Source organism: Pelodiscus sinensis, chromosome 33 (genome assembly GCF_049634645.1).
Source record: "Pelodiscus sinensis isolate JC-2024 chromosome 33, ASM4963464v1, whole genome shotgun sequence".
NCBI classification, from domain to species: Eukaryota; Metazoa; Chordata; order Testudines; family Trionychidae; genus Pelodiscus; species Pelodiscus sinensis.
In genome coordinates this window covers 4,420,607-4,432,889 of record NC_134743.1, presented here as the reverse complement: position 1 = coordinate 4,432,889, position 12,283 = coordinate 4,420,607, and the positions used below count along the sequence as shown (strand labels likewise).

General features: G+C 43.3%; 2 protein-coding genes across 2 annotated transcripts in view; both read right to left on the bottom strand.

Annotated features, from left to right (window-relative positions):
- Positions 1-2,912, bottom strand: part of LOC142823418 (uncharacterized) — a 29,651-nt gene extending 26,739 nt beyond the window's left edge. Inside the window, exons 1-2 of the mRNA XM_075914445.1 lie at positions 2,821-2,912; positions 931-1,263 (exon numbers count right to left, since the gene is read on the bottom strand). Of these exons, the coding sequence (XP_075770560.1) occupies positions 931-1,263; positions 2,821-2,854 (367 nt within the window). The 5' untranslated portion in view covers positions 2,855-2,912. The remainder of the gene's footprint in view (positions 1-930; positions 1,264-2,820) is intronic.
- The window catches only part of LOC102452563 (uncharacterized), a 41,475-nt gene continuing 32,050 nt past the window's right edge, over positions 2,859-12,283 (bottom strand). Inside the window, exons 13-18 of the mRNA XM_075914277.1 lie at positions 10,435-10,767; positions 8,531-8,863; positions 6,599-6,931; positions 4,700-5,032; positions 2,943-3,153; positions 2,859-2,898 (exon numbers count right to left, since the gene is read on the bottom strand). Of these exons, the coding sequence (XP_075770392.1) occupies positions 2,859-2,898; positions 2,943-3,153; positions 4,700-5,032; positions 6,599-6,931; positions 8,531-8,863; positions 10,435-10,767 (1,583 nt within the window). The remainder of the gene's footprint in view (positions 2,899-2,942; positions 3,154-4,699; positions 5,033-6,598; positions 6,932-8,530; positions 8,864-10,434; positions 10,768-12,283) is intronic.

The following is a 12,283-nucleotide window of genomic DNA, read 5'->3' as shown; positions in this document are numbered from 1 at the left end:
AAGAGGGCAGTAGTAATGTTGCCGTGAGAAATGGGAAGTTTAGCTGCTGAAAGGGGCTCCATGCCATTGACCAACTTGGGGAAAACAAACAAACAAACAAACAAACAAACAAACAAACAAACAGCCTCACTTTCTGTGCAGTGCCATTTCCATGGGAAAACTAACACATCTTGCAAAAACAGACACACACACGCAAACACACAACCTCCTCTCCGCAGAATTGGGAACACCTTGTCTAAGCAATGGCTTCTAATTTCCAAGAACTTCAAGAACGTAAAAGCCATACTGGGTCAGACCAAGGCTCCTTCTAGCCCAGTATTTTGTCTGCTGACCGCCGTCAGTGCCAGATGCCCCAGAGGAAGTGAACAGAACAGGTCATCCTCACGCGATCTGTCCTTTGTCACCCGTTCCAGCCTCTGACAAGCAGAGGCAAGGGACACCATTCTTACTTATGGTGCCTAAGACGTACGGATGCACCAAAGCTCCATGAATGTATCCAGTTTTTTTTTCAAATACTTTGGATGACTGCACTGGATAACAACATAGTTTAATCCTTATTGTGCATGAGGAAATTATGGAGGGGAACGATAACGTCTGGAAACGGAAGCTTTGATGTATTCTAGAAATAGCTTAAGTCTGAGCTGAGGTACAAACCCCAATCTTTTCTCTGTATTGGAAACGATGCTGAATAGAAAGCCCTGACCACAACGTGGTGTGGGTACCTTCTCAGCAGCTCTTCTTTGGGGAAGCTTGAGAACCGGCATTTCTAAATTCTCCCTCCACCCCAAACCCACAGACACCTGAAGAAAGGGGCTAACTTGAGGGTTGTCGTGAACCTCGGAGGCAAGTAGTCTCTGTGAAAGAGCTTGACCAATGAAGGAAGAGAAGGACATCGGTCCCAGGTCTATGCATAAAATTAGGTTCTCTTACCTGACTTTTCCAGCTGGTCTAATTTCATCTCCATACGGCTAATTTCGGGGTTGGGTTCGGAAGTTGAGAATTTCTTGTCTAGGAGACTTATCTGTTGCTGCAGCTCATCTCTGGTGGCAAACTGCATGCTGTCTACAGTTTGGAGATTTCTTTCTTTTTCCTGGGAAACTTTTTGATCAATACATGACAATTCAGCAGTCAGCTGTTCAATCTGATTTCGTAGCTGGGCTTCAGATTGTGTTTGGAACCCGTTTAATTTCTCATCCAATAACTTCTTGATGGCCTCCTGACTGCCTTGAATCTCGGCCTTCAACTGCTCTTCCATCTTCTTTTCTAAAAGCAAGGAAGTGATGTCTTTTCTAAAAGTACATATTTTGATTAACTACTGATGTCTGTTACAGGCTACGTTATTCAGTGGACAGCGGAATATTGAAAGCAGTAGCTTTTTATTTGTGAAAAATGTAGCTCATTGGATATGAATTGAAAAGAGAAAAGTACATCTGCAGTATGTTCCAAATTATTACCAGCTATGTGGATGAATATCTAAAAGGCCATCATATAACTACAATGAGTAATACACCGTTCCCATAATGTGAACCTTTCTCACATAAGTGGAACGAGTGAGCGTCACCTCATGGTCTCCGGTAATTTATAATTGTTATATTGTGCGTTACCAACTACACAACATGGCAGAGGTATTGTGCTTGAACCGGATGTGTCTAACTCCAACACACTGCAATGTGAGAAATTTGGGAGCGGGGAGAGAGGGAGGGAGATCCCAATGACCTTGAATTGTAAATGGAGAGACATGGGTTCCTTGAACTTGTGTATTCTAAAATCCTCTTTTCCAGACAACAGACTGTCACTGGGTGTAGTATGGGAATATCAAAGAAATCCACAAGCTTGGGCAAAGATTAGAACTTCTTTTTAATTGACAGGCGGTGCCTGGACTCAGAAGAGGGCAGTAGTAATGTTGCCGTGACAAATGGGAAGTTTAGCTGCTGAAAGGGGCTCCATGCCATTGACCAACTTGGGGAAAACAAACAAACAAACAAACAAACAAACAAACAAACAAACAAACAGCCTCGCTTTCTGTGCAGTGCCATTTCCATGGGAAAACTAACACATCTTGCAAAAACAGACACACAGACGCACACACACAACCTCCTCTCCTCAGAATTGGGAACACCTTGTCTAAGAAATGGCTTCTAATTTCCAAGAACTTCAAGAACGTAAAAGCCATACTGGGTCAGACCAAGGCTCCATCTAGCCCAGTATTTTGTCTGCCGACCGCCGTCAGTGCCAGATGCCCCAGAGGAAGTGAACAGAACAGTTCGTCCTCACGCGATCTGTCCTTTGTCACCCGTTCCAGCCTCTGACAAGCAGAGGCAAAGGACACCATTCCTACCCATGCTCTCTAAGAAGTACTAATGCACCAAAGCTCCATGAATGTATCCAGTTCTTTCTTTCAAATACTTTGGATGACTGCACTGGATAACAACATAGTTTAATCCTTATTGTGCATGAGGAAATTATGGAGGGGAACGATAACGTCTGGAAACGGAAGCTTTGATGTATTCTAGAAATAGCTTAAGTCTGAGCTGAGGTACAAACCCCAATCTTTTCTCTGTATTAGAAACGATGCTGAAAAGAAAGCCCTGACCACAACGTGGTGTGGGTACCTTCTCAGCAGCTCTTCTTTGGGGAAGCTTGAGAACCGGCATTTCTAAATTCTCCCTCCACCCCAAACCCACAGACACCTGAAGAAAGGGGCTAACTTGAGGGTTGTCGTGAACCTCGGAGGCAAGTAGTCTCTGTGAAAGAGCTTGACCAATGAAGGAAGAGAAGGACATCGGTCCCAGGTCTATGCATAAAATTAGGTTCTCTTACCTGACTTTTCCAGCTGGTCCAATTTCATCTCCATACGGCTAATTTCGGGGTTGGGTTCGGAAGTTGAGAATTTCTTGTCTAGGAGACTTATCTGTTGCTGCAGCTCATCTCTGGTTTCAAACTGCATGCTTTCTACAGTTTGGAGATTTCTTTCTTTCTCCTGGGAAACTTTTTGATCAATGCAGGACAATTCAGCAGTCAGCCGTTCAATCTGACTTCGTAGCTGGGCTTCAGACTGTGTTTGAAACCCGTTTAATTTCTCATCGAATAACTTCTTGATGGCCTCCTGACTGCCTTGAATCTCGGCCTTCAACCGCTCTTCCATCTTCTTTTCTAAAAGCAAGGAAGTGACGTCTTTTTTAAAAAGTACTTATTTTGATTAACTACTGATGTCTGTTACAGGCTACCTTATTCAGTGAACAGTGGAATATTGAAAGCAGTAGCTTTTTATTTGTGAAAAATGTAGCTCATTGGATATGAATTGAAAAGAGAAAAGTACATCCGCAGTATGTTCCAAATTATTTGCCAGCTATGTGGATGAATATCTAAAAGGCCATCATATAACTACAATGAGTAATACACCGTTCCCATAATGTGAACCTTTCTCACATAAGTGGAACGAGTGAGCTTCTCCTCATGGTCTCCGGTAATTTATAATTGTTATATTGTGCGTTACCAACTACACAACATGGCAGAGGTATTGTGCTTGAACCGGATGTGTCTAACTCGAACACACTGCAATGTGAGAATTCTGGGAGCGGGGAGAGAGGGAGGGAGATCCCAATGACCTTGAATTGTAAATGGAGAGACATGGGTTCCTTGAATCTGTGTATTCTAAAATCCTCTTTTCCAGACAACAGGCTGTCACTGGGTGTAGTATGGGAATATCAAAGAAATCCACAAGCTTGGGCAAAGATTAGAACTTCTTTTTAATTGACAGGCGGTGCCTGGACTCAGAAGAGGGCAGTAGTAATGTTGCCGTGACAAATGGGAAGTTTAGCTGCTGAAAGGGGCTCCATGCCATTGACCAACTTGAGGAAAACAAACAAACAAACAAACAAACAAACAAACAGCCTCGCTTTCTGTGCAGTGCCATTTCCATGGGAAAACTAACACATCTTGCAAAAACAGACACACACACGCAAACACACAACCTCCTCTCAGCAGAATTGGGAACACCTTGTCTAAGAAATGGCTTCTAATTTCCAAGAACTTCAAGAACGTAAAAGCCATACTGGGTCAGACCAAGGCTCCTTCTAGCCCAGTATTTTGTCTGCCGACCGCCGTCAGTGCCAGATGCCCCAGAGGAAGTGAACAGAACAGGTCATCCTCACGCGATCTGTCCTTTGTCACCCGTTCCAGCCTCTGACAAGCAGAGGCATGGGACACCATTCTTACTTATGGTGCCTAAGACGTACGGATGCACCAAAGCTCCATGAATGTATCCAGTTTTTTTTTCAAATACTTTGGATGACTGCACTGGATAACAACATAGTTTAATCCTTATTGTGCATGAGGAAATTATGGAGGGGAACGATAACGTCTGGAAATGGAAGCTTTGATGTATTCTAGAAATAGCTTAAGTCTGAGCTGAGGTACAAACCCCAATCTTTTCTCTGTATTGGAAACGATGCTGAATAGAAAGCCCTGACCACAACGTGGTGTGGGTACCTTCTCAGCAGCTCTTCTTTGGGGAAGCTTGAGAACCGGCATTTCTAAATTCTCCCTCCACCCCAAACCCACAGACACCTGAAGAAAGGGGCTAACTTGAGGGTTGTCGTGAACCTCGGAGGCAAGTAGTCTCTGTGAAAGAGCTTGACCAATGAAGGAAGAGAAGGACATCGGTCCCAGGTCTATGCATAAAATTAGGTTCTCTTACCTGACTTTTCCAGCTGGTCTAATTTCATCTCCATACGGCTAATTTCGGGGTTGGGTTCGGAAGTTGAGAATTTCTTGTCTAGGAGACTTATCTGTTGCTGCAGCTCATCTCTGGTGGCAAACTGCATGCTGTCTACAGTTTGGAGATTTCTTTCTTTTTCCTGGGAAACTTTTTGATCAATACATGACAATTCAGCAGTCAGCTGTTCAATCTGATTTCGTAGCTGGACTTCAGACTGTGTTTGGAACCCGTTTAATTTCTCATCCAATAACTTCTTGATGGCCTCCTGACTGCCTTGAATCTCGGCCTTCAACTGCTCTTCCATCTTCTTTTCTAAAAGCAAGGAAGTGATGTCTTTTTAAAAAGTACATATTTTGATTAACTACTGATGTCTGTTACAGGCTACGTTATTCAGTGGACAGTGGAATATTGAAAGCAGTAGCTTTTTATTTGTGAAAAAAGTAGCTCATTGGATATGAATTGAAAAGAGAAAAGTACATCTGCAGTATGTTCCAAATTATTTGCCAGCTATGTGGATGAATATCTAAAAGGCCATCATATAACTACAATGAGTAATACACCGTTCCCATAATGTGAACCTTTCTCACATAAGTGGAACGAGTGAGCTTCACCTCATGGTCTCCGGTAATTTATAATTGTTATATTGTGCGTTACCAACTACACAACATGGCAGAGGTATTGTGCTTGAACCGGATGTGTCTAACTCCAACACACTGCAATGTGAGAAATTTGGGAGCGGGGAGAGAGGGAGGGAGATCCCAATGACCTTGAATTGTAAATGGAGAGACATGGGTTCCTTGAACTTGTGTATTCTAAAATCCTCTTTTCCAGACAACAGACTGTCACTGGGTGTAGTATGGGAATATCAAAGAAATCCACAAGCTTGGGCAAAGATTAGAATTTCTTTTTAATTTACTGGCGGTGCCTAGACTCAGATGAGGGCAGTAGTAATGATGCCGTGACAAATGGGAAGTTTAGCTGCTGAAAGGGGCTCCATGCCATTGACCAACTTGGGGAAAATAAACAATCAAACAAACAAAAAACAAACAAACAAACAAACAAACAAACAGCCTCACTTTCTGTGCAGTGCCATTTCCATGGGAAAACTAACACATCTTGCAAAAACAGACACACACACACACACACACACAACCTCCTCTCAGCAGAATTGGGAACACCTTGTCTAAGAAATGGCTTCAAATTACCAAGAACTTCAAGAACGTAAAAGCCATACTGGGTCAGACCAAGGCTCCATCTAGCCCAGTATTTTGTCTGCTGACCGCCGTCAGTGCCAGATGCCCCAGAGGAAGTGAACAGAACAGGTCATCCTCACGCGATCTGTCCTTTGTCACCCGTTCCAGCCTCTGACAAGCAGAGGCAAGGGACACCATTCTTACTTATGGTGCCTAAGACGTACGGATGCACCAAAGCTCCATGAATGTATCCAGTTTTTTTTTCAAATACTTTGGATGACTGCACTGGATAACAACATAGTTTAATCCTTATTGTGCATGAGGAAATTATGGAGGGGAACGATAACGTCTGGAAACGGAAGCTTTGATGTATTCTAGAAATAGCTTAAGTCTGAGCTGAGGTACAAACCCCAATCTTTTCTCTGTATTAGAAACGATGCTGAATAGAAAGCCCTGACCACAACGTGGTGTGGGTACCTTCTCAGCAGCTCTTCTTTGGGGAAGCTTGAGAACCGGCATTTCTAAATTCTCCCTCCACCCCACACCCACAGACACCTGAAGAAAGGGGCTAACTTGAGGGTTGTCGTGAACCTCGGAGGCAAGTAGTCTCTGTGAAAGAGCTTGACCAATGAAGGAAGAGAAGGACATCGGTCCCAGGTCTATGCATAAAATTAGGTTCTCTTACCTGACTTTTCCAGCTGGTCCAATTTCATCTCCATACGGCTAATTTCGGGGTTGGGTTCGGAAGTTGAGAATTTCTTGTCTAGGAGACTTATCTGTTGCTGCAGCTCATCTCTGATGGCAAACTGCATGGTGTCTACAGTTTGGAGATTTCTTTCTTTCTCCTGGGAAACTTTTTGATCAATGCAGGACAATTCAGCAGTCAGCCGTTCAATCTGATTTCGTAGCTGGGCTTCAGATTGTGTTTGGAACCCGTTTAATTTCTCATCCCATAACTTCTTGATGGCCTCCTGACTGCCTTGAATCTCGGCCTTCAACCGCTCTTCCATCTTCTTTTCTAAAAGCAAGGAAGTGACGTCTTTTTTAAAAAGTACTTATTTTGATTAACTACTGATGTCTGTTACAGGCTACCTTATTCAGTGAAGAGCGGAATATTGAAAGCAGTAGCTTTTTATTTGTGAAAAAAGTAGCTCATTGGATATGAATTGAAAAGAGAAAAGTACATCCGCAGTATGTTCCAAATTATTTGCCAGCTATGTGGATGAATATCTAAAAGGCCATCTTATAACTACAATAAGTAATACACCGTTCCCATAATGTGAACCTTTCTCACATAAGTGGAACGAGTGAGCTTCTCCTCATGGTCTCCGGTAATTTATAATTGTTATATTGTGCGTTACCAACTACACAACATGGCAGAGGTATTGTGCTTGAACCGGATGTGTCTAACTCGAACACACTGCAATGTGAGAATTCTGGGAGCGGGGAGAGAGGGAGGGAGATCCCAATGACCTTGAATTGTAAATGGAGAGACATGGGTTCCTTGAACCTGTGTATTCTAAAATCCTCTTTTCCAGACAACAGGCTGTCACTGGGTGTAGTATGGGAATATCAAAGAAATCCACAAGCTTGGGCAAAGATTAGAACTTCTTTTTAATTGACAGGCGGTGCCTGGACTCAGAAGAGGGCAGTAGTAATGTTGCCGTGACAAATGGGAAGTTTAGCTGCTGAAAGGGGCTCCATGCCATTGACCAACTTGGGGAAAACAAACAAACAAACAAGCAAACAAACAAACAAACAAACAAACAAACAAACAAAGAAACAAACAAACAAACAAACAAACAAACAGCCTCGCTTTCTGTGCAGTGCCATTTCCATGGGAAAACTAACACATCTTGCAAAAACAGACACACACACACGCACACACAACCTCCTCTCCGCAGAATTGGGAACACCTTGTCTAAGAAATGGCTTCTAATTTCCAAGAACTTCAAGAACATAAAAGCCATACTGGGTCAGACCAAGGCTCCATCTAGCCCAGTATTTTGTCTGCCGACCGCCTTCAGTGCCAGATGCCCCAGAGGAAGTGAACAGAACAGGTCGTCCTCACGCGATCTGTCCTTTGTCACCCGTTCCAGCCTCTGACAAGCAGAGGCAAGGGACACCATTCCTACCCATGCTCTCTAAGAAGTACTGATGCACCAAAGCTCCATGAATGTATCCAGTTCTTTCTTTCAAATACTTTGGATGACTGCACTGGATAACAACATAGTTTAATCCTTATTGTGCATGAGGAAATTATGGAGGGGAACGATAACGTCTGGAAACGGAAGCTTTGATGTATTCTAGAAATAGCTTAAGTCTGAGCTGAGGTACAAACCCCAATCTTTTCTCTGTATTAGAAACGATGCTGAATAGAAAGCCCTGACCACAACGTGGTGTGGGTACCTTCTCAGCAGCTCTTCTTTGGGGAAGCTTGAGAACCGGCATTTCTAAATTCTCCGTCCACCCCACACCCACAGACACCTGAAGAAATGGGCTAACTTGAGGGTTGTCGTGAACCTCGGAGGCAAGTAGTCTCTGTGAAAGAGCTTGACCAATGAAGGAAGAGAAGGACATCGGTCCCAGGTCTATGCATAAAATTAGGTTCTCTTACCTGACTTTTCCAGCTGGTCTAATTTCATCTCCATACGGCTAATTTCGGGGTTGGGTTCGGAAGTTGAGAATTTCTTGTCTAGGAGACTTATCTGTTGCTGCAGCTCATCTCTGCTTTCAAACTGCATGGTGTCTACAGTTTGGAGATTTCTTTCTTTCTCCTGGGAAACTTTTTGATCAATGCAGGACAATTCAGCAGTCAGCCGTTCAATCTGACTTCGTAGCTGGGCTTCAGACTGTGTTTGGAACCCGTTTAATTTCTCATCGAATAACTTCTTGATGGCTTCCTGACTGCCTTGAATCTCGGCCTTCAACCGCTCTTCCATCTTCTTTTCTAAAAGCAAGGAAGTGACGTCTTTTTTAAAAAGTACTTATTTTGATTAACTACTGATGTCTGTTACAGGCTACCTTATTCAGTGAACAGCGGAATATTGAAAGCAGTAGCTTTTTATTTGTGAAAAATGTAGCTCATTGGATATGAATTGAAAAGAGAAAAGTACATCCGCAGTATGTTCCAAATTATTTGCCAGCTATGTGGATGAATATCTAAAAGGCCATCATATAACTACAATGAGTAATACACCGTTCCCATAATGTGAACCTTTCTCACATAAGTGGAACGAGTGAGCTTCTCCTCATGGTCTCCGGTAATTTATAATTGTTATATTGTGCGTTACCAACTACACAACATGGCAGAGGTATTGTGCTTGAACCGGATGTGTCTAACTCGAACACACTGCAATGTGAGAATTCTGGGAGCGGGGAGAGAGGGAGGGAGATCCCAATGACCTTGAATTGTAAATGGAGAGACATGGGTTCCTTGAATCTGTGTATTCTAAAATCCTCTTTTCCAGACAACAGGCTGTCACTGGATGTAGTATGGGAATATCAAAGAAATCCACAAGCTTGGGCAAAGATTAGAACTTCTTTTTAATTGACAGGCGGTGCCTGGACTCAGAAGAGGGCAGTAGTAATGTTGCCGTGACAAATGGGAAGTTTAGCTGCTGAAAGGGGCTCCATGCCATTGACCAACTTGAGGAAAACAAACAAACAAACAAACAAACAAACAAACAAACAAACAAACAAACAAACAAAACAGCCTTGCTTTCTGTGCAGTGCCATTTCCATGGGAAAACTAACACATCTTGCAAAAACAGACACACACACGCAAACACACAACCTCCTCTCAGCAGAATTGGGAACACCTTGTCTAAGAAATGGCTTCTAATTTCCAAGAACTTCAAGAACGTAAAAGCCATACTGGGTCAGACCAAGGCTCCTTCTAGCCCAGTATTTTGTCTGCCGACCGCCGTCAGTGCCAGATGCCCCAGAGGAAGTGAACAGAACAGGTCATCCTCACGCGATCTGTCCTTTGTCACCCGTTCCAGCCTCTGACAAGCAGAGGCAAGGGACACCATTCTTACTTATGGTGCCTAAGACGTACGGATGCACCAAAGCTCCATGAATGTATCCAGTTTTTTTTTCAAATACTTTGGATGACTGCACTGGATAACAACATAGTTTAATCCTTATTGTGCATGAGGAAATTATGGAGGGGAACGATAACGTCTGGAAACGGAAGCCTTGATGTATTCTAGAAATAGCTTAAGTCTGAGCTGAGGTACAAACCCCAATCTTTTCTCTGTATTGGAAACGATGCTGAATAGAAAGCCCTGACCACAACGTGGTGTGGGTACCTTCTCAGCAGCTCTTCTTTGGGGAAGCTTGAGATCCGGCATTTCTAAATTCTCCCTCCACCCCAAACCCACAGACACCTGAAGAAAGGGGCTAACTTGAGGGTTGTCGTGAACCTCGGAGGAAAGTAGTCTCTGTGAAAGAGCTTGACCAATGAAGGAAGAGAAGGACATCGGTCCCAGGTCTATGCATAAAATTAGGTTCTCTTACCTGACTTTTCCAGCTGGTCTAATTTCATCTCCATACGGCTAATTTCGGGGTTGGGTTCGGAAGTTGAGAATTTCTTGTCTAGGAGACTTATCTGTTGCTGCAGCTCATCTCTGGTGGCAAACTGCATGCTGTCTACAGTTTGGAGATTTCTTTCTTTTTCCTGGGAAACTTTTTGATCAATACATGACAATTCAGCAGTCAGCCGTTCAATCTGATTTCGTAGCTGGACTTCAGACTGTGTTTGGAACCCGTTTAATTTCTCATCCAATAACTTCTTGATGGCCTCCTGACTGCCTTGAATCTCGGCCTTCAACTGCTCTTCCATCTTCTTTTCTAAAAGCAAGGAAGTGATGTCTTTTTTAAAAGTACATATTTTGATTAACTACTGATGTCTGTTACAGGCTACGTTATTCAGTGGACAGCGGAATATTGAAAGCAGTAGCTTTTTATTTGTGAAAAATGTAGCTCATTGGATATGAATTGAAAAGAGAAAAGTACATCTGCAGTATGTTCCAAATTATTTGCCAGCTATGTGGATGAATATCTAAAAGGCCATCATATAACTACAATGAGTAATACACCGTTCCCATAATGTGAACCTTTCTCACATAAGTGGAACGAGTGAGCTTCACCTCATGGTCTCCGGTAATTTATAGTTGTTATATTGTGCGTTACCAACTACACAACATGGCAGAGGTATTGTGCTTGAACCGAATGTGTCTAACTCCAACACACTGCAATGTGAGAAATTTGGGAGCGGGGAGAGAGGGAGGGAGATCCCAATGACCTTGAATTGTAAATGGAGAGACATGGGTTCCTTGAACCTGTGTATTCTAAAATCCTCTTTTCCAGACAACAGGCTGTCACTGGGTGTAGTATGGGAATATCAAAGAAATCCACAAGCTTGGGCAAAGATTAGAACTTCTTTTTAATTGACAGGCGGTGCCTGGACTCAGAAGAGGGCAGTAGTAATGTTGCCGTGACAAATGGGAAGTTTAGCTGCTGAAAGGGGCTCCATGCCATTGACCAACTTGGGGAAAACAAACAAACAAACAAACAAACAAACAAACAAACAAACAGCCTCGCTTTCTGTGCAGTGCCATTTCCATGGGAAAACTAACACATCTTGCAAAAACAGACACACACACGCAAACACACAACCTCCTCTCAGCAGAATTGGGAACACCTTGTCTAAGAAATTGCTTCTAATTTCCAAGAACTTCAAGAACGTAAAAGCCATACTGGGTCAGACCAAGGCTCCATCTAGCCCAGTATTTTGTCTGCCGACCGCCGTCACTGCCAGATGCCCCAGAGGAAGTGAACAGAACAGGTCATCCTCTCGCGATCTGTCCTTTGTCACCCGTTCCAGCCTCTGACAAGCAGAGGCAAGGGACACCATTCCTACCCATGCTGTCTAAGAAGTACTGATGCACCAAAGCTCCATGAATGTATCCAGTTCTTTTTTTCAAATACTTTGGATGACTGCACTGGATAACAACATAGTTTAATCCTTATTGTGCATGAGGAAATTATGGAGGGGAACGATAACGTCTGGAAACGGAAGCTTTGATGTATTCTAGAAATAGCTTAAGTCTGAGCTGAGGTACAAACCCCAATCTTTTCTCTGTATTAGAAACGATGCTGAAAAGAAAGCCCTGACCACAACGTGGTGTGGGTACCTTCTCAGCAGCTCTTCTTTGGGGAAGCTTGAGAACCGGCATTTCTAAATTCTCCGTCCACCCCACACCCACAGACACCTGAAGAAAGGGGCTAACTTGAGGGTTGTCGTGAACCTCGGAGGCAAGTAGTCTCTGTGAAAGAGCTTGACCAATGAAGGAAGAGAAGGACA